Source organism: Ixodes scapularis, unplaced genomic scaffold (genome assembly GCF_016920785.2).
Source record: "Ixodes scapularis isolate PalLabHiFi unplaced genomic scaffold, ASM1692078v2 ptg000225l_1___fragment_2___debris__unscaffolded, whole genome shotgun sequence".
In the NCBI taxonomy this organism is placed as follows: domain Eukaryota; kingdom Metazoa; phylum Arthropoda; class Arachnida; order Ixodida; family Ixodidae; genus Ixodes; species Ixodes scapularis.
The window spans coordinates 89,124-115,463 of NW_024609941.1; the positions used below are offsets into that span (position 1 = coordinate 89,124).

The window sequence follows — 26,340 nt, forward strand, 5'->3', positions numbered from 1 at the left end:
AGACGTACAGGTGAGCTGGTTTTCACGTTACCGCAATTGTCGTTGATGCTCACCTTCTGCGTGCCCGTAAATCTCCAGATCGTCCACATCGCCACAACTGGATGCAGATTCCAAGTTTCTTTAACGATGCGATAAGGAATACAGCTCGTAGTGGCTGCACGCTCCGTAAAAGTCTCGAGTGTGGCTCTATAGGTGGTATTCACTGGACGCCATATTTGAGGTGTCTGCTGAGAGCGCATGCTCGAAAGTAGTTCTTATTTATGGCCTCCCAAAGAAGACAGTCTAAATGGTGTACGATGTGGATGTTGGAAGCGTTGTAGAACCTTGACGTCAACACGTGCTCAGCAGCAGCGAGCTCAACTATGGCCGCCAGTGAATACGACCTATAAAAGGCCGTAAGAATAGGCGCCTGCATGGGTATTGATGTCTCTAAACGAGCGGCTGTCGCACTGCCGCTCCGTTGAGAGCGTCCCAAGCCCCGTCCTCGGAGGAAGCTCCGAGCTTTATTGCAGGCTAGCGACATCACCTCATTGCATGTAGCAATCTCAGAATTTCACCGTACTTGCATTTTAGTGTTGCATTCTATACTTCGTTTCACCTTATCTGCGAGCGTAGCCAAAGCTAGAAGCGCGAGACCAGCGCTTTTTTTGCGTTTCTCCCCAGCTCGCGCGCTCGAGCAAAGCCTGAACGCACGGAGCTTTCGTGCTCGCGCTTCCAGCTTTGCCTTCGCTCGCACATAAGGTGAAACGAAGTATACCTTGTAAAATTTGGAGTAATAGCTCACTTTGTAGCGGAAAACCTCAAAACGGGGGAAATAAAAAAAATTAAAAAGGGACAGTTATACACGTGTGTGATTCGTTTTTTTTCCAGTTTTGGGATTTTTAAATTTTTTTTAATACAGAGTTAGTTTGCCAGCTTTCTTGCATTTTTCAACTTTTATAGCGCGCTTTTTCTGCGAAGTGAGGCGGGCGTGCCCTAGATTTTGAGCCACTTTGCAAGCACCCACATACTCGCCCCACTGTCTTGTAGGAGAACACAGAGAAAAGTAGGCCACCAGTACAAAAAGAAAGTTCCCCATAGAGGAAGGAGTGATAGGCCATATTTTGCGGCATTTGAACTTCACAGATGGCAAAAGGCCAAATCGCTTAATACCACTTTTTAGAGCGCAGCTCTTAGGGGCCCGTTCCCGGCTTGAGCGGCGTCGGCGTCGGCGTAACCAAGGTCACCCCAAGGTCACGCGGCCCCCAAGATCATCCCAAGGTCACGTGACCCCCAGAGGTCACGTGACTCCCTCCTTCAGGGTCACGTGACTCCCAAGGTCACGTGACACCCAAAATCACGTGACCCTCCGAGGTCACGTGACCCCCCCCCCCCCCCCCCGAGGTCACGTGACCACCCCCAGGGTCACGTGACCTCCCCGCTGACGTCATCGTCACTGATGACGTCACCGGCATCCGCATCGTCATCATCACTGATGACGTCATCAGTGACGTCACTGATGACCTCACCGGCATCCGCATCGTCATCATCACGAATGACGTCATCAGTGACGTCACTGATGACGTCACCGACATCCGCATCGTCATCATCGCTGATGACGTCATCGGAGTCCGTATCGTCATCGTCACTGATGACGTCATCAGTGACGTGACTGATGACATCATCGGCATCGTCACGTGACCCCCCCCAGGTCACTCCACCCCAGACTTGTACGTAACGCGTTACAAGTAATTGATTACTTGTAATCAATTACAGTTAAGTGTAATTTTGTAACGCTTCAATTACATTTGTCAAGCTGTAACGCTCGGAGTAATTCAATTACTGTTTTTCTGTAATCAATTACAAAATCGATTACACAATTACCAATTACATTTTTCATCCCACAATTTTTTTTTCTCACAAAAATCAGCATAGTCACTCAGCCATGGAGCAAAAATTTTAACATCTAAAAAAAATAACACTAGGATTAGTCGGCAAATCCTTTTTTTCTTTTACGCCACGCTCTTCTACAAGCGCGCCACCAGCCTTGGCTGGAAAGTTCCGGATCTCGTTGCAGATTGCTGATAAAGTCGACGGGAAGCGGGAACTCGCTATTGACTTTTTAGTGGGCTTTGTTCCATAGGTCGACGCGTCAGCTACACGACAAGGTCCGGGTCTGAAAACAAAGAAAAAAGGATGAGCATCCTACCGGCGTGCGGTCGTGTATCACTACTCCGTGATGCACGTTAAAGACCCCAGGCTAGTTGTTGTACCGCACTGGCTAAATTTCTCATCTACAGCTGGGAGACTCGTCGCCCCTGTGAGGCAGACCAAGTTCTAGGCTGTATAAACACACACACAACCCAATTATTATTTAAACAAAAAAAGGAACAATAACCAAACAAAATTGTGTACGCTATATTTTACTGTGTATTTGTGTATTTCTGTCATCGCAATAAAAAGTAACGTGAAAGTAACTTGAAAAGTAATAAATTACTTTGCAGTAATTGTTCAATTACTTCTGGGAGGCAGTAATCAGTAACGGTAATCGGTTACTCTTTTGACTGTAGTAATTGTAATTGTAATCAGTTACTTTTTTTCAGTAACGTGTACAAGTCTGCTCCACCCCCCCCCCAGTACCCTACCCTCCTCCTCCTCAAGAGCTGCGCTCTAATTCGGTGTTACAGGGAGTGGTAAACGGCTTTCACTTTTTTTTCTCTTTCTTACAGGACAAAAAGAAGCATGACAACAGGGTCCGGAAAGGTGAACTGGCCACTTTATTGTGACCTCCACAGGTTTCTCGGAAGCCTACCGAATAACGACTCTAGCCTGGTGGACGACTCCATCTCTGAAGATCTTGTAGAGTTATATCAGAAAATCTAATGTGTTTTTAATTCTAGAATGCTGAGAGCGAGAGTCTCCTGCCCTTTGCGAAGACGCAAAGGGCAGAATCTATGATTTCTATGTGAGTCAGTGAGTGGAACTAGGTAATACATGTGACAGCTGTCCAGTGTTAAGGTGTCTACACGCATCATCCGCTTATTCTGTTCACACAGCATTGCACTCACATAACCCTGGTGCTATGTTCTTGAACTGTGTCTAAAAACACCCCACGGTTGAGGGTTTAGACCTTCCCTGTCTTGTGGCTGAATTATTCAAGGAATGTAACTACGTGAATTAACGAAAGCTTTGCATGTATCATAAAGGAATGGGCCGTACTGATGAGCACATGATTTTATTAGGAACCGGGAGACGAAAACCGGCCCGAGGAAGACGACGTGGAGACGGGCCTCTCAGGCAATAGAAACCGCAAAAAAAAAAAAAGGAAGTCCTCCAGGAAGCAAGGGGACCTCCTCATGTTGCTCCTGGAGGAGCAGAGACAACAAAGACTGGAGCTCAAAAAGGCAAGAGATGAAGTCCGCAATGATCGGCAGCGCCAGTTTCAAATACTGCAGGAGTCGAACAACCTGCAGCGGGAGTTCCTGCAGTTCCTGAAGTCAAGGGCACAAAAAAAATGTGAAGCACACAGATATATGACCCCGTTTTACTTATGTGTGGGCTTCAAGCAGTGGCACCCAGTCTAATGACAAGGGCTAGTTATGCCTTGCGTGTCCGAAGTGGATTTGCCTCGAAGTATGAAACAAGTGCTGCTCGGAGTGTATCCCCCCTATCTGTCGCAGATAAAGAGCTGAGGCTCGGCTGTTCCTGTTTTGCATCTTCTCCGATCTTCAGGGCCTCCGTCACCCACTGCTGGTCAGCCCTATCGTTCAGGGTCTCGCAGACATTGTGCAGAATGCAGCATGCTCGAACTACAGCATTCACGTTCTCCATCCGTTGCTCCATTCGCTTCGGAAGGATTCTAAAGCGAGCCTTGAGACGCCCGAACGTATTTTCTACGACTCGCCTAGCCTTGGACAGAGCGTAGTTGTAGTCTCTTTTGCCTTGAGGGTAATTCAAACTGTGTCGGAACGGCTTCATTAGGTTCTGGGTGAGGGAAAATGCCTGATCACAAAGCACAAGGGGTGGAATCTCTGTGCCTCCCATAACTCTTGGAACGGCAGCCTGATAGCTTTCCAAGAGACGAGCTAACGGGGAACGGCCGTACACGTTGGCATCGTGGCACTTTCCTGGGAAGCCCACGTTGACGTATCGGTAAAGGTAGCGGTGGTCGACCAAGGCCAGAAGGATGACACTGTACCTAAAACCAAAGAACCACGAGTGAGCAACAAGTAGCACTAGCACATACTCATGAAACTTTGCTACACCGTGCGCTATGAAACAAAATGTGTGCTTTAATTCTATTTAACAAGTTTCCCGAATCCCTTTGAGAGCACGTTTTCTTTAATTGATTGCATTTTGCAGCTGACGGTTTTGAGTTGTTCTTTTATGGTTTATGCTGACTACAGAGACTATGGCTGTGCACCTTAGAGCATTTCGAGAGCGGGTAGGGGAATCCGCTCGCTTAGCAGGTGACAGCCAACAAGGGCGTTTTGGTGGGTTGTAACGTTACAGGGGCGCAAGGTGGCAAGGGCCGTGTGACACCACGCAACGAAGGTAAAGGCCCCTGCTCTGACAGCACCAGTGTTTGCCCGCATGATTATTTCTCCAGAGACAAGCTACATAATGCGATTTGCCAACTAAGGGTCACGGTGTTTAGCCTACCATCTCTTGTAGTTTAGGTTGTCCACAGCCAACGATGGCATTAGCAAATTCGAGGACTGCCTGGAACTCGAGCATGTGGTGGTAGAGGTTTTGGCTCAGGACCACCGAAACAGTGCGCGACTCGAGTTTATCAATGATCACATCGCAGAACTGCCGGTAGCTTCCGTTCACCACCGATTGGCCTACCGCAAAGAGGTGTGCAATCGTCCGCTCTTATGCCGATGAGCAGAGCCTGTAGAGGCTGATCGCCACCCTCTTCTCGACCGTCATTGCGGACTTAATCGAGGTGTCCTGTCGGACCATCAACGGGCGGCAGACGTCCACGAGGTGGTGGAGGAGACGCGGAAGCAAGCGCGGAAGTGCTGTTCGCCCATCCTAGGCAGTGTCTTCTCAAACCACCTCGCTGGCCTCACTAACACAGTCCTCTGCCGAGCGACCTTTATGAGCTCGCGGGCCAAAATAGCTGCGATTGTGAAATTCGATGCCTGAAGCTGCTCGTCGAGTGTGTCCGCTTCTCCTTCCATTGTTTGGATCTGCTCTTCCATCTGGTTAAATTGGATCCGCTGCTGTTGAAGCGACCAAACCATACCCAGGAGCTCGTCGTCACCCATTCCTTTCGATAGCGTCACTGGCATGTAGAGTTGTTCAATTGGTAATTAATGGTCAGAAAAGTGGCAGAGACAGGAGCCAACCAATGGCGATCATCACTGTTTTTCACCTTCATTTCCTCTTCTTTTTCCATCAATTTGTCAACAAACTCCCACCACTACACTACAAAAACTGCGCGTTAAACCGATTTCGAGGAATAATTGTTTATCACGTGCTCTTCTCGCGGTTTAGTAGGACTGCAATTAACATAAACTTAAAGTGCTCCGTTTATTTATCGTGTGATCAAAAACGCCGTTAACTACGGGTACCTTTAGCTAAGGGACCTAAGCTAAAGGTACCTTTACGCTGCCGTGTGATTTGGGTATTAGCCTTTGAGCTAAACAAAATGAGCTACGCTTAGAGTATCGGCACTTTTCCCCCCAATATTGTTGTGGGCGCCACAATCTTGATGATTAGTAACAAATCAAAAGCAGGTGCCGATCGTCATGATTCAAAAGTGCGACTTCCTCAGCATTAGTTTCGGTGTCAGGAAACTTACGTAATATTCCTTTGCTTTGTCGCGAACTGTTTATGCATTTGTGGAGGACGGAAAAGCGTTTCTTGTGATTTCAGATGAAGCTTCAGATAACTGACAACTATCATTTCAAGCACCAAGATTTGTATGAAGCGTAGCTTATTTAGTGGCTCTGGTTTAGCCCGACCGCATAGGCACAGAAAGAAAACGAAAAGCTCTTGGCGCTGCTTCAGTGGCTTCATCAGCCCGTAGCGTTGGCTGCGCTCCGAACTAAGGTAAAGCAAAGCACATATTCAGATCTTAGGGTTTCACAAGCCAAGCCAACAAAAATCACTTAACACGCCCCAAAAATAAAAAAGCGGGTTTATTTTGACTAACTGGAGACCTTTTGACCTGCAACCGAAATCTCAGATTGACCTTCGTCGGATTGCCGGCACCTTGGCCTATATTTAAACTCGACAAATAGGGATCCATCAGCCAGCGCGTTGGCTCGGAGACACTGAGACAATTTCATGTTTTGTGTTTTGTCTTAATATCATTGCCACTTAAGAGCCACCGACGTGGTTTTTGAAACAAAATATAGTGAAAACCTTCGACAAGCTTTGATTGTGAAAATGATTTTCGGAAGTGATAAAAACATTAAAATGTTTTCGCATTTGTGGCGCAATCTGAAATGGCAGAATGCATTTCATGGCACCCATTTAATTTGGATCGCGTCGGGCATGTGTGCCGACACACAGCGGAACGCCTCGCGAAAGTAGCTGTGGTGCACCCGCAGCCTCGCGCTTGTTGTTCTGACATCTCTGGCTAGCTAACTGCGGGCATCCAGGCATCTGACACCCTGACCTCTGGCGTTTTTTCTGCCTTTCACGTGGCGTTCGAAGCAGCACACGAAGGCAAATGCACATCAAGCTGTTCTTTAGAGTGCCTTCATACACACGCGCACCCTACTGTTCTTGAACACGTTTCGCCATCTGTATTTTATATTAAGAAACTACAATTTGCCGTAACTGAATGGGAAATGTTAAGGTCTTATAACATTATTAACGTGTAATATATCAACATGAAATTATAGAAAGTGTAATATCCGAGGATGCTTCATTATTTAATATTTCGTTATTTTGATTAGTGGACGTGATTTCGTTTTATAGCGCCATAAAATAATACATATTTAAACTTTATTTTTTTATTTTAAAATATATATTATCTGTACAATTTTTTTCTTACGTTTTTAATTTATTACAATCAACCGAACGCTCACGTAAAATATCGTGGCCGATGGGACGTTTTAGCTCGAGAAATCATTTTTTCAATATTAGAGACTGTGGTCTACTAAAAGCTGAATAATTAACTAACAACTAAAATAACCGTAATATCGAGTCACTAAAGTTTCGTTGAAAAACAGCTATTTAATTTGACACTAACTTTATAATTGTAAGATACATATAAAGAAAGTTATAAGCCGTCAAAAAAGCACCAAAACGCCACGCACGGTGGGGTTGCACCTTAAGAAGATTATAGCGGACTATTTTGCGAATTGGTTTTAATAGGCCGAGAAGAAAATGAGGGCATAATAATTTTCAGATTTTGTTTTAACAACGTGTAGAAGAAAACGAATCTAAAATACAAAGAGTTGTCAGTTCAGCGCTGTGCGAACGTTTCTCGAGGGGGATCGGTGGCCCCGTGGTCTAGCGCACACCAGCTCGGAGAAACGTACGCGACGAATAACTCAGCCCTTTCCATCGCCCTATGTGCTCTAGTAGTAGGCTAGTAGGCCTCGGTGTAGCCGAACACAATAAAAAAAGAACAGCCCGCTTCCTTCAAATGACAAAGACGTCTTCAAATTAATATCTTTTCTAATGCGGCTGTGGAATGCATCCATTATGCATGAACTTCTAACACAAACACAGGACACACAAAAGAAGGAAGTTCTCTGCATTTCAGTCCGCAAACGACCAAAACATAGCGAGAAATGGCTGCGTCTATCGTGACGGAAATCACGATAGACGCAGCCAATTCTCCGAGCTTGCTTGCCTGTTGTCGAATGTCGAAGACTGCCAAAACTGCGAAGACCGGGCGGGCGTGAATTTACCTAAAATGTCCTAGGAAATGTTGCCCCACTCCGGACATTGTTACACTGGCACTAGTTTCTGGTAATGCACTTTGTGAATCCTCACAGAAACTATGTGTTTCACTGCGTGTGCGAGGGTACCGCGACGTCGGACCAAGCGGGTGGGGCTGGCTGCGACAACAGCGCCACTACACGGCAGTGGATGACAGCGCGTCCCTTTTTTTCGGAGCTTGTGAACTCAGCCGATCCAGTAACGTTGGTTGTAATCATACGACTACATAGCCCATATATCTCTCACAAAACAGGCACTCACTCCATTAGAGACAGAAAAACATCAAAGCAAAGCCAAAGCAACTTGTTGTGTGTATGTTTATACAGCCGAAAGTTAGTTTGCCTCAGCGGGGTCTCGTGCTTCAGCTGCCGATGAGCGATTTAGCCACTGCAGTACAACCACTAACCTGGGACCTTTAACGTGCACCACGCAGTAGTGATACACGACCGCACGCGAGTACGATGCTCATCCAGATCGTAACGGGCAAGGGAGGAGATTGAACCCATGATCACTGGGTTCTACATCGCGAGCTTTCGCTCCATGTGTTTTACTTAGTTTAATCAATAACCAAAAATTACAATCGTAATGTTTTTTTGTTGTTTTTTTTTGCTTCACAGTTCGAGAAAGTTTTCTTTTTAATTACTCCTGTAGGAGTCTTTGTTTGTTAAATATTGCCAGGAAAAGGGAGACAATTTTGTAAAGCAGAACTACCTCGCGCCTGCCTTCACGAGTTGGCCCGGCCTCCATAAATTTTTTGCTGCCTACCGGATCGTCCCAACACTACACTACACTTCATCAAAAGCCAATTACTTTAGACTACCGTAAATAAAGCTCTTTTTATCACAAATATCACCATTATTGTACCTGGCGCAGCTTTTTTATTCTTGTTTATTGCAAGTGAAATACAGAAACACCTTTATCGCAGGTTACATCCTGGTTTTCGTGTAACTTGTGGCGTCCGAGAAGCTCAACTATTTTTTCAACTTCTCTATTTCATGGGCAGCCTTTGTTTTGAGGTCTTCTCTCAGGATCTTTCCGCTATCGGACTTGGGAAGAGATTTCGTAAAAAAAACGCCTCCATACAGCTGCTTGAACACTGCTGCTTGACCTTTGAAACAGAAAAAAAAAGACGTATAGTAACTGTAGTAGGTTCCCGCACGCTCAACACTCGATTCATGTAACCCTAATATTTGCAGGTTAAAAAGCAGAAAGACGTTTACGTTTCAAGTTAATGTAATTTTGAGAATGAAAGAAAAACGTGGCACAAACAAAATCACGTTTGCTTTTTTAGCGCTTGTACATCGCTTGTTCATTGTATGGAATAAGTTCACAAGTGTTTCTCTTAATTGTCAGTTTCAAAGAGAAGGTAATGTAATGTAGCTATGTCCAGTGCTACATAATAGCTGGCTCTAGTAGGGTACTAAAAGGGGTGACGACATTGTGCTCGTCCCCTTCTGTGTTCCTGAGTCCCGGGTTTTTATTACCATGAATACACACAACATTTTTGAAGTACAGTCTCATGTAGAGCTACTTCGTACATGTTAGGTATAAGCGTCAGCTAGAACATAAACACGAACAGACTAAGTATAGAAGGGAACAAACGCACCGGGGCATGCGTTTGTCCCTTTTCATACTTCGTGCGTTAATGCTTATGTTCTAGTTTACGCTTTACCTTTTTGAAGGTTGTTATTTGTGCCATCAAATTTTGATTGAATACTTTGAAATCTTCGGATTAAGAAAATAGCTCTTTCAAGCAAAAACGATTATCTAATTTGGGCAGCTATATATATATATATATAGATACCGGGTGTTTTTGCGAAGACTTAGAGGTTGGTTGCAATAGTGCAACCAACCTCTGCTGGGCTGTCATCGCGGGACGCAGCAGAGGTTGGTTGCACTATTTCTCCGCGGGGCGCGGTGCCGTCGGGGCCGAGACGCGCTCCGATAGCAAAGCAAAACTTAAAAACCCGTCGAATTTGTGCGGTTTTTCAGAAAGCCCTAAAATGCTTCGCGTGCCCTCTTTCGTTCTGCAATTTGTTGATTTAGTGTTTTTTGATGATGCTGAGCAATTTTCTAATATAAACAATGCCCTTTACACAATATTTAAAAAAAGTTAATTAAGCAAAAATAATGAACAACTTAATTATCCCGGACTTTAATAATTTTTCTAAATAAGCCCCTGGGCCAGGACCACAACGACTCAAGTCATTTTTAGTTGCGACGTGTAGTTTTCGCAATATCGAATCTGTCCTCCTTTCGTGAAACACCCTCTATGTATGTATGTATGAATAATATATATATATATATATATATATATGGAAGAAAACGCTTCTGAGACGGTTGTTGGAGTTTTTAAAACATATTATTGGTAAAGTTGGTCGACGTTTCGGCCTGAGCAAGACCTTTTTCAAGACTGGCACATGAGATGTCAGACATCTCATGTGCCAGTCTTGAAAAAGGTCTGGCTCAGGCCGAAACGTCGACCAACTTTACCAATAATATGTTTTAAAAACTCCAACAACCGTCTCAGGAGCGTTTTCTTCCGTATATACTTTTCGTCATCCTGCGCTTCGTTTTCTCTCTCTCTCTCTATATATATATATATACATATATATATATATAGTGAACGAACAAGGAAGGGAGTGAATATTGATTTTAATGCATTAATGTTAGGGCGAGAAAAGGAAGAGTTGGCAAAAAATTTAGCCAGGAGCGGCTCAATTTTTGGCCAGCTCTATTTCTCTTTCATTTCCCTCATAATGCATTAAATTCAGTAACCGCTTCCTCCGCTCTTCGTTCACAATATTATTACGGCTGCGCTCCTGAATCTTACCTCACTCCACAGATGAATATTTATATTCCAATAAAAATCCAACAGTTACTTTGCTCATGTCCAGAAAGCTTCACATAGCTTGTTACTAACAATGACTGCACCGAATAAACAAATAAAGCACTAATTTACGCGATAAAGGTGGCCTCGGTATGACTACTGGTATTTTCTAGAAGGGTGCTTTTCTATTTCAAGTATTTAAGTATGGATATGTAGTTATTTTTGTAGGCTCCTGTCCCTACTGAAGAGGGATTGGGAGAGAGAGGGAGGGAAGAGGGGGGAGAGAGGGGAAGAGAGGGGGAGAGAGGGGGAGAGAGGGTAAAGGGAGCAGGGGGAGGACACTCAAGAGATTTCTAGTTATCCTTTTGCATTAATGATTAGAGGTCACAGGGCACTTTTCCCCAAAACAAATTTGTTCGTTATCCGTAAAAGTTAATCTTTGAATTGTGGAAGTTAGACAGGCACATATCACACCAAAAGCAAAGTTGGAATATCAGGAACATGACATATACCAGCAATGAGTTCCTTCAGTTCTGTCGCCAGACTCTCGAGGTTTTTCTCGAAGCCGTCCTTGACAACGACGCAGGCTGTTGGAGCCTCGCCATACTTGGAGCTTGGAACGCCCACAACTGCGGCCTCTGCGACAGCCTCGTGGGCGTTCAAAATTTCTTCCAGCTCCGCAGGGGTGACGACATTATCCATGCATTTTATCATCTGTTTCAATCTCTCAATAACATGAACCCGTCCTTCAGCGTCGTAGTAGCCTAAATCTCCTGAAAATCAAAACGTAATCTTGGCAGTACTTATCCCTCTTTATTCAGTGGCTTCGTGGTAAAACAGACACCTATGAGGATTTGATCCTTTGTTACGTGGTTTTTGTGAAGGTTCTGTGCATTCCAAATGGAAATTTTGGTATTCAATGTTTAACTTGTACTTACATGTTTGGTCACTATTTGGTACGGATCCAGTCGAATTCGTTTTGAGATGAAAATTCACCAATCGCACTCATCAAATCACTTCATTAATATAAAAGCCCTAAACAACCAGTTTTAATTGATTGGTACCCACGAAGCTTGAATCGACGCTTCACCAGAGAAGTAGTCACCCCTCAACCATCATCGGGGTCGTCAAGGCGGCAATTTGCCGCAGGTGTTGTTTGGGTTAACTGCCTCGTGAGGGGCTCGAACACGAGCCGAGAACGATGATAAATTGCCTAAACAAGGATTTATTGTGTAACGAGCGCTCGCTCCGTCGCGGGCATGAACGTTAGGAAATACACAATGACTATCGGCCATATGCATAAAAGCACAGAAATAGGAGAACACCACATGCCATATCTCAAGAACTGCAGAGGAGTTTCTAGAAGTGCGCCCCTGCACGCTTCCGTGCGCACATCTATCTAGCAGCCGAAGTGAGATCGTAGTGAATTCTGATGTTACGACAAACTTCATGTAATATTAATAATGCCCGCTATAGTTGTATACATTGTTGGTTGAACACCAAACCGCAAAGTTTTGAGACTGGTAATTGGTTAGCCTTTGTCCGAGCTCAAATCCGCATATTTTACAGTACGTATTTACAGCGTCATATAAAGGTCTCAGACGCACTATGGGCTAATGAACATTAAAAAGTGAATAATATTACTCTGGTTCCATGACAATTTTGGCGGAATCGAAATATTTGGGTCAGACCGAGAAAGCCGTATTCTTGTTAGTCGAAACGAAAAAAAAAAACGAAAAAAAAACAAGCACGTCGTACCTGTACGCAACCATCCATCGTTGCTCAAGACTTCAGCGGTAGCTTCAGGACGCCCATAGTAGCCCTTCATGACGCCTTTGGCATGAACCGCAATCTCGCCATTACGATAGGGGCCGAGAGAGTCTCCGCTGGTTATGTCCATAACCTGGGTCATCATAGCAGGTCATCAAATCCTTTCTTCCTTTCGAATTATATTTGCTTGAAGAGACAGCTGCACTACCGTTTCCGGAAGTAGTTAAATATTTGCAACAACCTCTGTTAATGAATTGTCCGATCCTAAAATTCAGAGTAGGTTTACGTTCGCGGAGTGGACTCGCAAACATAGTTACTCCCAAGTCGCGCATGATGAGTGTTGCCTCGCCTGCTGATTATACTTCGCTTCATCTTAAGCTCGGACGCAGCCGACCCTCCGATCTAATGGAACCGATCAAGCAGCGTCAAAAGCGCAAGTCACTAGTCCTTTGCAGGTAATGATTGGTTGAGCGGTGATAGAACGCGTACAGAAATAATGACGAACGCCACCATGGTGTGCTTTCGTAGCGGACTATGGTGCGCTCCGAAAGGTGCATCAGCTCGTTGCGACGGCTACGTCTGGGCATAAGGGGAGACGATGTAAAGTCACAACTTGATGTCGTTTTGTGACATAATGGTCATGTTTTCGGTGTGTGATTTCTAATACTCCCGCTTAAGTCAATAGAATGGCCTATCAAACTTCCGAAATCCGGTCGGACGCAGCATTTTTGAAAACGGCAAATGTCTGATTATGTAGGGCCTGAAAAGTCATCGACATTGATTCAATAAATCCTTATTTAACGCGCATCAGTTGCACATGTTAGGGCACCTGCCCGGTGGTGGGCACCGTTTCTCCGGGATACCCTAACTGCGGCTGGCTATCCGTTCCCTCGTCACCAGGTATTGCAGGATCCTAGGGTTCGGGCTGGTCAGGCAGGTCATCCACGGCTCGTAGAACGCGGTGGGATTGGCAGTAAAGTCCGGGTTGAGAAGGACAGAAATTACAGGTGGCGGCTATTGAGAAGGGTAGATGGCGTGAAGAAGGGTCCTGTGGGGATATGTGTTGGCGTGCAGTCTTCGGAGGGTAGATGAGAAGGGTAGATGACGTGCAGTCTTCGGAAAACTATCAATAGGCTTCACCTATTGATAGTCTTGAGTGCGGTGGCCGGTATTTTCTTCCACCGTGACGGTAGTGGGATAGTATGACGGCATACTTGATGAGTAGGTCAGTCGGGAGGGGAACAAGGGAGATTGCCCCATCTTGGATGATAGACCGGTATATCTGCGCGCGGGCAGCGGCATGTGCCGCCTTCGAGGAATTTGTGTCCAAGTACTCAGACAAGGTGTACTTCGGGAAGCCGGGAGATGGTCTTGAGAATGCAAAGCGCTGTTTAGGAGACGCTTCTTAATAGGTAATTGCGGCAGGTTGCCTGGGAGTCTTCCAGCACTGTGACGGTCTGGCAATGGGAATTTTCTCGGCGGCTTCTTTAGATGCCGTACGTACGACGATGGCGGTCATTTGATGCCCCGCTGCATTGGTTACACATACAGCATGGGCTGGCTGATTCTGATACAGGGACGCGTCGGTGTATCTTGCAGTTGGGCTGTCGCCGTATTTGGTGCTCATGGTTCATGTTCTAGCGATGCGTCGAGCCTCATGTGAACCGGATGCATGTGCTTCGGCATCTGGGCTACACGAATGGCTTTTCTTAGGTGCCGAGGTACTCGTTCTGTTTGTTCTTGCAAGAGTGGTGTCGCGTAGCCTAACTCTCTCTAGGTAGCTCGTCCGGGGGTGTTAATTTAAGCCGTCCTAACTGGGAGATGTGACGTACCTCTTGTATCTCTTCCCAGGTGTTGTGGGTTCCTAGTCGACATATTTGCAGGATGTATAGACTAATGAATCCAATGCGTTAAATAATCCGTCAAAAATAAGTTCGAATGCCTGAAGCATGGTGAGATGGCACTCATTACGCATTGAAATACAGTAGGCCGTATCTGGTCATAAAAACCTTGGTAAACAAAGTGAACGGAAACATCCACGATCTGCAGCTTTACAACATCGGATTTTGAAAAACCTGTCCCCGGAGTTCCGAACACCCAAACCTTGCCCGGGGTGTTTGAAGCACGACGATATTTCACCAGCACGACGGCGCAGTCTATCGGGCAACCCTGAAACACCTTCGTTATGCATATATATTTTCTGATTTTAGGCATTACCTTTTACCGTGAACTTCAAAAACAATTATAATATTGCTTTACGCGACCATTTGTTCCAAAGCAACCGTATATTGGACCTTCCAAATACAGGGAACCTTCGACACAGATCGAAAGTGTTTTGCTCCACTGAAGGCGTCAGTGTGTCAGACTGCTCTATAGAAAGCATAGATTGAAGAGAGTCCCTCTGACAACAACGAAGAGTGCTTTAAATTAAATGGCAGACACCTCCCGCTCCGATTGGTCGCAAATGCGCACGCGCTGCGTTGTCAAGTGGCGAGAAGGAAAGCAGGCGGAAAGGCAGAGACACTCGCAGACGATCAACGCTTTCGTCACCTCCTTGCAGATAGTTTTTCAAAACGCGGCACACAAACCACATGACCCCGGTCGAGCAGTTTCACACTCTCTGGGACCTCTTGTCGTAGGCGGTTACAAGTGACGAGGGCACACACGATTACTCTACAGAGCAAATGCGTGAACCACCCTCAACACATTTTACAAAAATCTATAGTTAATTCTTCTGAATTTCTGTTAAAAGTTACTGAAATCGTACTGAAACTTTTTTTTTAAACTTTGTTGAGGTATGCTAAAATTGGCCACTTAAAGTTTTCAGAATTCCTTCTGACATAAATTTTGTTAGCTTTTGTTTGACAGAACAGCGCGCATTAACGTTAATAAAAACTCGATCTTTTATTTATATTTTGGACTTCGTTAGGAAATATGTCCCTGTGGTACATACACATTGCACAAATAGACGTTAGAATGAACCACAAACAAAAAACCCCATGAAGCACTCAACACGAGAATCACAGTCCTGTGTACAGCTACAGAGCCTTATATAGCCTGCATAATCAAGGCCATCATTTATCCGGTGAATCCTCATCACTTATTAAGGTTATGAGTGTCCGATCTCCTTCTCGGGAGTCTGTCAAGATGGACAACAGTGCTCCGAAGTTCGTCCACTCTATCTCTTACTAAAAGTCATTGGCACAACTGATAATAATTCGGCGCAGTCGCTAAAACAACCTCCACAAAAACAGTTCCTAGAAGAAATGTTATCGATTTTCAGAGTTAATGGGCGAGAAAGAGAGGGGGAACGGGGTTCGGTTAACGCGTTTCAGCGGTCCGTTCGGACGTAACGCTAGGCACAGCAAACGTTTGCGTTACGTGGGACATATCTTTAATTTTAGTTTTGTTACGTCGGACTTGTTAGCAGAAAGTTTTATTAAATAGTAAAAAGAAAGGGAATGACAAGGGAGATTTGCCTTTCTCCTGTGATTCTTAAAAAATATCCTAAATTAGACGAAAAAAAAGTGCAAACCAACCTACTGTCATTTAGAACTCTTACAAATATGCTAAGAGAGATAAATATGCAGAAAATATATTTTACCTTTCAATATTTTCAAAATATGTCAGCTGTTATTCTTCAAAACCTTCTTCCAAATACAAAAATGTCCTAAATATTTTAATAAATAATAAAACTTTACTTTTTCACTTTTTACAAAGCAATATAAAACGATGTCAATTTTTTTAAATAACTTAAAAAGTAACGTCATTACGACTTATTTTTTATTTATTTTTATAGATAACTCTAGAAGAATCATTTTATCTTTTGAATTTTTCTTAGAAAATAAGTCACAAAATTGTCATCACTTCTTTTTCAGTAAGAAATCTAAAAAAGTAAAAAGAATGTTTAGCCATGTTATCATAATATTCAGGTGAGGCCATGTTAAATTCTAATACTTAAATTCTGTCATTAAGGCAATATATTTTCTTCTCTTAAAGTTTCCTGGAGACTTTAGTCGTTTCGTGCTCACTAAATATTTGTTCGCAATCACGTTCTCAAATAAATGTAAAATGTTCTAAATTACTTTCAAGATAGTTTTAAGCGTCATATTTTTATTCGTACATACATGCATGCATTGCGAGGTGTATCTCGAGGCATCGGGTCTACCGATGCTAAAATGTTACGTTAAACGTCAGTAAGCTCCTAACCACATTACAATGCAGCATTCCCTGATTATCAGGTGTTTAAGCTCATGAGAACTTAAAGTTTGATTGTGGATTTCTACAGATATCAGTAATCATATGCAAGGTTTGATCAAAGAGCAACGACACTCAATTCGTAGCCTAAAACAAGGGCATCATGGTAAAGCGCGCGCAACATTCGAAGGCAAGGACCTTCGCGTCTCATACTAAAGGTATAGACGTCATGTGATCGTTTGGAGCTGCCCTATGCCAGTTCTTGTGTCCACGTGCACGTGCGCAATGACGATATCACTATAGGCTGCAAGCCAGAGCGAGAGCAAAGATAAATGCTCGTGTAACGCAGCTCCAAATGTTCAAAGAACGAGGCCCTTTGGCACAATGAGACAAAAAGACCCCCCACGTTTGAATGTTGCGGGCGCATCACTTTCTTTTTTTAAGCTACCACATTAGCCTCGGAACCTTTTTATCGCACCTGCTATCCTTAAAAAAATACTTTGCTGCTTGTAATCATTTACTTGCTGATCCTCGTCAATATATAAGAAACGGAACTCTTCACTGTTATGGCAGATTTTAAACCCAACGAAAAGAAAACTTGTACCATCCGATAAGTTTCAGGCATACCTTGATTTTAACACCGGCAAGAGGAACTGCGCTGTTCTCGAAGGCAATTTGTCCAACAGGTGAGGTGCACGCTAAGCCAAACGTTTCAGTCAAGCCGTAGCCAATGAGAAGTGATTCGACGTCGAAGATTTCACGAACCTCCCGTAGAAGCTTAGGCGGAATCACTGAACCACCTATCAAGATTTGTTTTACTCGAGGCACACTATCGTTGTTTTTTCTGACTTCATTGACAATATGCTGCATCCATCCTGCGATACCAATAAAAAAAGATACCTGCGAGATTAAAAAAAGAAACAAAATTAACGCCATGTTTAAAGTTCTTCATAGATACTTCCTGTAAAATGAATACAACGTTCTGGTCCCAAAAATATTATTCTGTTTTTCGGAAATCCTGGCTGTAAATCTAAGGAATTCTGAACTTAAATAGCGTTACATTATTCTGCAGCGGCTTAACAGTTGGATCAAAGTATATTTCATGGATTGTAAGTTGGATGGACAAAATTACTCACATACCGAACTTCGGAATGTAAACGATTTAAGTAACCATTAAAATAATTTCCCACAGCTTCTTTAGAGGAATGTCATTGGCCCCAACAGATATGAGGCAAGCAATGTTCAACCCTAGAAAGTGGCTCCCCTTTTGAAGCCCTGTAACTTACGACCAAAGGAAATGAGAGACCAAGTTTGCTTCCTCTCACTTATTCTTTTTACATAATTATTATTTTGCTAGGTATAAGAAAGAATTGCAGTTTCAACAGGCGGTAACCCGGATAAAAAGTCTGACCAGCTAATGAGTAACAGTAGGTTAGTTTAATGAGTTTATTTTCTGCATGTTAACGTTTTTTTTAACCCTAAGGTGTACGAATGCATTAATAAGAAGCAAATCAAGAGTTATTACTTCTTTTTTGCGCTGTGGTATATAAAAACTCACGAGCAGGACTAAAACACAACATGTTTTTGTTTAAAAATTAGGGCAATTAAATTTGTGTCATTGAAATAGATTCAATATATTAAAGTATAATGTAGGCTATTAAATACACGTCATGTAGAAAAGATAGATTTTGCACCTTGATGCGATTTTAAAAAATAGTGATATAAATATTTCTTGCTTGAATCTTTATTGCTAGAAATAAAAGATAAGTGTTCATGAAAATGGGGAAACGATCGTCAAGCGATAAATAGAAAAAATATGTATTTTTGAAGATTGGTTCATGGGAACGTTTTATTTCATTTTAATTTAAATCACCATAATATAAATGGTTCGAGCGTATGCGATTATTTTTGTTAAAGTAAAAATTTTGCGTTAATATAAAGAAATGTATAATTACTCATATTCATAATCTTGGCATTACACCCAATACAAAGTACGTGCTACAAACAAACAAAGATCAGATGGAGAGAGAAATAAAGGACATCGTTGATTTTTGCGTTCGACCATTCGGGATTCTTTTAAAAAATCCTGCAATTTTCGGATTTACAAAAGTGAATATTGGTATCTGTCACTCACTTTTTTTTTCGGAGAACTCCTCTGTGAAGTTTAGAGAGTAGCACGCGTTGGTGTTTCCGTATACGAAATTGTCGTGGACAACAACTGTATTCGCTTTAAACTGGTTATTCCACAAGTTTCACGAGCATACCAATGTTTTCAAATTTTTGGCGAGTTCGGTATTGAGTGAAAAAATACGGCGTTCACCGGCTTTTGCATTTTTAACAATTCTTAGAAAATGAATGATTGAGCGTGACCGGTATTAAACTTAGGTCGACATTATCCTCATCGTAGCTACAAGGATATCAACGCAGCCTTAGCAATAGGCTGCAGGTATTTCTTTAAAAAATCCCGTAGCGAACTAAATACAAAAGGGTGCCTGACATCAGTTGTTTTAGAGTAAGTTGTTTCACCTACTATGCAAATCAAGCCACAGCTCATGTGAACAAGCTAGCGCAGCGCCTTATCACACCATTCAACGGACGCTTAGAAAGGCAAAAACAATCAAAACAAACTACGGAAAACAATTCGAATATCAGGCCGTCATTCTTCTCCACATCATGGAAAGGACTATCAAGTTTGCATTTCAGTTCTTAAAAGTCTTGTTGGGGAATATCCTTTAGAACATGACATCACATTTACATTGACTGCCAGTACTTTATAATTCTATACTTTATGGTGTTTGGGCATCTTTAGACATTCCTTTTGTGCTTCTGTCACTGAATGTCGTGTCACTCTTTTACTACGTCATTGCCAAGGTCAGTAATTTTTTAATCGTGTTCGTTTTTTGTGCGGCGCTTACAAGCATTTTATTATCTCGACCTGCTGTCCACTTAAGCTGTCATATCTATAGTCAATTTTATAGTGGTTTTGAAGTGCTTTTTTATATTCGTTTCATACCCATTTCTCTTTTAATTAGAGTCTCCATTTCGTGGTTTTAATTTCACCTATTGCAGATTCGTTTTATCAAATTTTTATTTTACAACGTACGTAGACTCGTTTTTTTTTGGCTTCGACATACATTTTTGTTTGCAGATTTGTTTTATACATTGTGATGCTCTCTGAAGGTAAATACTGCATAAATGAATAATAAAGATCCCGTGAACCAGGAGAGTGGTTGTACCATAGATACGTCTCTTTGATAAATGCGTTGGCGTATTTTGACACCCGTTCAATGTTGAAAACAACGCAGTCCTTACTTGGAAAAAAAAAAAAAGAAATCACAAAAACGAGGAAATACGGACTATACTCCCCTTACGGCCGGTTTTTTTCCGAATATACTACCATAAAAAGAAAATTAACAGCGTCACTCAGCTTAGTGTCTTGAGACTATAATACAATTCAACATTCGTTTTTATAGGAAAGCGGTGTTCTGTTAAAATTTACCATGCAACTGAGTCACTGTCTGCTCCTTCGTGATAAATTTATGCCGCTTGACAAAGATAATTTTCTCTTAGAAGTTATCTTTACTCTTATGTTCACACGAAATTTCTCACCTCATGAGTTTTGAGAACCTGCAGGAAAGCTTTGTACGGAATCAAAGGATCGGTTATGACTAATTTTGCTCCTGAAAACATGCAAAACATGGCTATTGCAAAACCCGCCCCGTGGGTGAAAGGATTCCAACAAAGGAAGACATCCTCTTCAGTGCAAGCTCCAGCAGGCCTGAAATCCAGAAAAAAACGGTGCATAGGAACTAAAAAAAAAATTATAAATACAGCCACCTAAAAACTCAAGGAAAGATTTCTTTGCCTACTGGAAGTTATTTTTAAACTCTTTGTATAAAATAGTATATTTTAGTGTAAAGTAATATTGTAGTATAAAGGAATATAATTGTATAACGTAGTATATAGTAATCCGGCCGGCAGCAGAGAGGACAAGACAGAACAGAACAAAACAATATGATAGAGCAGACAAACAAATTACGGACGGCGAAGGGCCAGCACTTCCGTCCGTAATCCCCCGTCGTGTTCTACACCTTCTTTACAATGCAGTCTTTTTTACAATATATATGGTCGTAAAACGTGCAAAAATCAAATAAACAAAGAAACCAACAAACAACACATGAAAATGCGGCACACATGTTTCTTTCACGCACTTTTAGATGTGATGAGCTTAACATGATTTGAGTGTCTCTGCGCAGTGTGACTGATTTCGTGAGATAATACTTAAATAGCCCCTAAAAAGAAAAAAAAAATGTAAGAGTCTGGGCGGGAAATGCGTATCACAAAATTAATTTTACAAAAAAAAAAAAAAGAAATGATGGAGGAATATTGACGGCGCGAGACGTGATTTACTCGACAGTGGCCTCCTTTCCACTTGTTTTCTCTCTCGGCATTTCGGGCACGTAAAAGAGAGTTGGATTAGCTTCGCCTTCACGATCGAGATGGTAATTCCGGAATGACCCATAGATTTCATAGATTTCTCGCGCAGAATTTCAAATAAATCTCTAGTCGTCAATACCTTTCAAAAAATCTTTTTCGCGTAAAATTAATTTTTTTGACACGCGTCTCCCAACCAGCCTGTTTAAAAAAAAAACTTTTAGGGGTTTTTAAGGATACTGGTTCCCCCACGGCTTCACAGCGTTATGAAATGGTTCATGGAGGGTGAAATTTGGTTGCTATAATTCACTTTTTATGTCACACAAGTTATTAGTTTCAATATACCATTACGCATGTGAATAAAATAAGTGGGTGCTCGATCGGGCCGAAAGATATATTTTTAACTTAAAACTGCTCTAAGAAAATGTACAAGTTGCTACCGCGTCTTTCTTACTAGACTTGAAAAACTATATATTCTGAATGTGCCTGCTTCCGTACAAAAATAGAAAAACAAACAAAAAGGCTGCCGGTATGCATAATGTAGTTTTGTTTTTTGAAAACTGGTTAGTTTTTAACACTCTGATCAGCGCGTGTACCTGAACGTGTGAAACGCGGCACAGTAAGCCTTGTGCGATATTTCCACGCCCTTCGGAAGACCCGTTGATCCTGACGTGTACAGGATTGCCACAACCTCTTCTTCGTTGTCAGTAGGTACGTGGGGCGTGAATGAGGTATCTGAAAGTTCTTGAAACTGGAGAACATTGATGAACTTGGGCGCGCTTCCCACGCAAAACAATGCCTGCGAATCCAAGCAAGAAAAAAAAAACTATATTAGTCGTTCTGTTTCGTTGTACGGAGAAATAACATAATAGATGCATATGTCCGATAGCAATAGAGCTGTCAAGCATTTCAAATAGCGATAGATTCTCGCTCTCGGAATGAACAACAAGGTTAATTTTTTTTTAAGTTAACGAAAAAAAAAAAAAAAACTAGATGCGTAGTAAAGTTTTCTTTTTATATTCTTTTATGACTGTAACTGGTAGCGTGGCGAACAAAAACCACGAAGAATTATCAAAGTTGGGGCTCTAGCATTTATACCTTATCACCGCACTGATGTCATCTGCAGAGAAAGGGTCACGAGCGCTGCGTCGTGAGCAGAAGGACTTCGCGTTTATCCAAATCGTCGGAGGACGCTCGGCTTTGGGACAAAGTGCAATTTTTGAGTTGACACCATTCGGGTAGGATGACGTCACAAGGAGGTAGGCGAGGCTGTTTGCATGCTTCAATTTGGGTGGTGTAGGTCCCGTGCAACAGTCGCAGACCACTCCTTGATGGGTCCTCTAGCTGGAGCACAGTTAGCGAAATTCACCCCTTTATTATAGGAAATGGCATATATTGCCGCGCGCGCAGCTGGCCAAGTGGGCAGCGCGCGCGTGGCATAACGGTTATCGCGCTTGCCATCCACGCACAAGGCCAGGGTTCGATTCCTGGCCGCGGCTACACATTTTTGTTGACACTGTAATGTGATGTTCTGGTGAATTCGAGAACCGTCTTGCTGATTCGAGGTTGGAATGTTCTACGCGCCAAACCTTCCACGCCGAACGATCCAGAAACCCACGGGGTACATAAGGGATTCCGCAAGGCGAGCGGGGCATAGAGTAATATAGTAAACGTAAAGAGAGGACACGGGAGCCGATTCGCGGCCCAGATAGTGCGTTTCATACCCTCCGCTACGTGGCGCTTTTCTACAATGTGGTTAAAATTAGTTAAAACTCTTTCTGTGAAAAGTATTTATTTTTTAAATGGCAATGCTTTAAAATTGTTTAAAGTACTTAAAACGACTAAATAGATTAAATCAAATACGTCACAAAAACCACGTGATGAATGGCGCCTGCCATGGCCTGCCTGCCTGCACGCCGTCGCTTCTGCATCATTCTGCATGGCCTCTGCTCGTCCCTGCGTCATTCGTCTGTGCCGTGCGTGCCGTCCATCTGTGCTTTCTGCTGCATCATGTTCGGTCGACTTTGCATCAATCAAGGTGACGCATGACCGCCCGCGTGCTCGCATGCTCGGCGTGAATTCGTGGAGCCGATCGGTTCGAGCTTCTCGCGCTGTTGTTTCTGCCGGGCTGTCTGGCTGCACTTGAACGTGTGTGCATGTTGATTTTCGATGACATTGTTTTAAAAAAAGAATTTAACTTACGACCTTGCACACGACATTGTCCATGGGTTAACAGATGACGGTGTTGAACGAACCTCTAACATTGCAGATAGAGCCTTGGTTGTTATGCTGTCTGAAATTTCCAGGAGGTGCGTTTGCACACAATGTTGTGCACACTCCAACAACGTCTTCTGTTTAACGCAGTCTCCTCATTTCTCTCATTCGGGAGCTTAAAGGGGCGGTGCAATGATATTCAATTGGAATGTTTTTCACTTTACACGAGCTTACTGGCACTAGTGGGGCTCAAGGATACTCGCACGCAACGCCACTGACCAAGAAACTATTCTGTTGCGCTGTAATTTCGAGGACAAAACCCAGTGTTTTTATTCAATCTCTCCTTCGATAAACCTGATGACATAGCTGCACGGTAGCAGTACCGCCCAGTGACGATATTTGAATACGCTCATAGATTGGACCCGAGCATGGCGTGGACACTCGATTTGGGCTCGTGATAATCGATAGCTCGAGAAACATTCGGGTAGTGTCCTGTGTCAAATCGCTGCAACGACGACCACAGCCGAACCATAACAATGTCTGGAACTCAGCGCGTGTCCTGTGCCTTGCCAACCCCAGCGCATGACTATGATCAACATTGGCGGCATATAATCGGCTCCAGATCACGGGGCCGCTTGTTCTGGCTGCGAGTTGAGGGGGTGAACTCTGCTTGTTTTTTTTTTTATTTTTTTTTGCGACTTCGATTGCGTGTGGTGAAAACGAACGGGTATATTTTACGGATCATTCACGTCAGGGGTTCGTTCTAAGCGGTATTTGCGCAAAATACAAATATCTGTGCATCGCCCCTTTAAGACTGTTGGCTTCACAGTAAAGGCTGTGGTCTGTGGTTAGGGGGCTTCAAACGTAAGCTTGGTGTGTGTGGTGATAAGCCATTTTTTGAAGCTGACACGAACACGTTTACTTTGTCTTTGATGTTCACCACCTTCCCAAAACAACCAAGAGCCATCTCAAAGATTACAAACTTTGCATTGGAAATGAGGTCATTGAGCGGTCTTCTATTGTTGAACCTCATTGTTCTATCCATGAGATTAGCTTGCAATGGACTCCGAAACTTACTGAGAGACACATTTATTCAAAAACCTTCCTGTAACATGGAAGAAAATTGTGCCCCACAGGTACTGAGTGCCTCAATCTTTCTTGTAATCATATCTCTTGTTTATGCAAAGGAACTTCCTGGAGCAGCCATGGCTACAGCCTTTTTCTGTGATAGGATGTGCATACTTTTTGATTGTCTAAATAGCTAAAAAATTCAAGAAGACAGGGCAGAAGTTGCGTCATGCCATTCTGAAGGGAGAATCTCAAATACTTGATTTTCTCCACCAGTAACTCGGGATGGATTTCAGCATGGCAGTTCCAGAGTAGGAGGCAGCCATAAGCCATCATTGGGTGGCAAGTTACTATAAAAAGTGTCCTCATGCTCTGGGATGAGCTTTCAAGCAGCCACGACTTTAAGTTCTTACTTACACGACGCCTGCAGCATGACACACTTGGGAACGTTTTTGGAGCTATATACGACAAATGCTGGGCTGCAACACAAACCCAAATGTGCATCAGTTCACCTCAGGACTAAAACACCTCTGGATAAAGAAACTGTTCAAACTGTCGGACAATGAAAACGTAGAAGATGGCAAGGCTGACATCCTAAAGGAGTTGCAAATATCCTTGCACCATAAAAGTTTAATTTCAGACATTGTGGAATGTCTTCCAATTGATAACTTCCCGCCACTAGAGGATATTTCTGAGCTGGCATCAGACATCAGGTCTAACATAATTGATGACTCGTCCACGTTTTCATTACGTTTGGGGCTATTTGATGAAGCTTTTGCTTGAACAGACAACTTACAGCTGTGGCTGTTTTCAGCTGCTCTCGGATGAGTCTAATAACTTGACCAGGCCTCACCAGTACTGTCTTGTTCCTAAAGCATACCACGTGCCTGGAAAATTCTTCGGGAACTTAGTAGTACCATCACAGGCTGCCTTTTATTTCATTCAGCAACTAGAAAATCACTTTCTTCCCATAATAGAGAGTGTGACACATGTTCGAGGAGTGTGTGCCGCCTTGTATAGCACACTTTGAGGTCTGGGTGGTTTTCGCCTTTGCCCAGAGGAGTACCACAAAGGGTTTTTAAAATTGTATTCCAGAGTACGCTTGTGTTGATATGTTTGATTTCTTAACCGGAATTCGGACAAAGTTCGGTTGCACTCTTCAGTGGCTAGTAAGAACGAGACAGGTTTAACTGTTAATAGCGTATTAACAGAGGCGGTTGCCAAACCAAAAACAAAAAGTGATTAAGTGGGCGGTGCAGCTTGCTCTCCAAATATTTGTTTCCCCTTTTTCCAGCGAATGTGTATCACGGCTCCCTAACAAAAATATTTGTCCACTTTCTAAAAAAATTCGATAGAAAATAGTGTATAGAGGCTAACAATATCTGAAAGAAAATGTATCCACTTTTGTATCCACTGTCCATAGTTTTTTAGCCGCTTTTTTCTGAAGTCATATTTCTTTCCTGAACAATTTCGGGGAATATTTAGGGACGTTGAATCTTGTCAGATTTCGAATAGAGTTCTCATTGTTTGGTAATGGCTCGCCCGCAGTGAGTTTGAGGCTATGCAAATTGATGATTTTTTTTTTATATTTGCCGGAAATCGGGAATTTGTACTATCCGGCGTGTGCTTCGCACTGTTATTATACTCTCATGACTGGTAATGATAGCGATGTCTTATTTATTTTTGCACTTACTTCTCGTACCCGAGTCGGCGTGAAAGTGAATGTATCATACAGCATGTTCTCCGTGGAAGGGTTTTGTTAACCTGGTTCCGCCAAGAATCTATTACGAAGTGTACGAATGCCGAAGTCCTTCATATTCATTTATTTTTGTGAGTATCGATCTCTTCCGTATAAAACATACAGAGCTTCTGAAGTAAATCATGTGTACATGAATGTGGTCCAATAAGATCTGTTCGAACCACCTACTGTTGTTGACCCC

At 43.0% G+C, this 26,340-nt stretch overlaps 2 protein-coding genes across 2 annotated transcripts; both read right to left on the reverse strand.

Annotated features, from left to right (window-relative positions):
* Positions 1-3,576: 3,576 nt before the first annotated feature.
* Positions 3,577-5,276, reverse strand: LOC120844906 (putative nuclease HARBI1). The gene is made up of 2 exons (XM_040216908.3): positions 5,059-5,276; positions 3,577-4,177 (listed from the first exon to the last, which is right to left on the reverse strand). Exons 1-2 carry the CDS (start codon positions 5,274-5,276, stop codon positions 3,577-3,579), a joined length of 819 nt encoding a protein of 272 aa, XP_040072842.1.
* Positions 5,277-8,858: 3,582 nt separating this feature from the next.
* Positions 8,859-21,917, reverse strand: LOC115310350 (4-coumarate--CoA ligase 1-like; the record flags this gene model as incomplete). The annotated part of the gene is made up of 6 exons (XM_042287704.1): positions 8,859-8,995; positions 11,230-11,490; positions 12,476-12,620; positions 17,312-17,584; positions 20,294-20,462; positions 21,715-21,917. Coding segments are annotated over 6 exons (1,188 nt in total), but the record flags the coding sequence as incomplete, so codon positions are not given.
* Between the last annotated feature and the right edge of the window lie 4,423 nt (positions 21,918-26,340).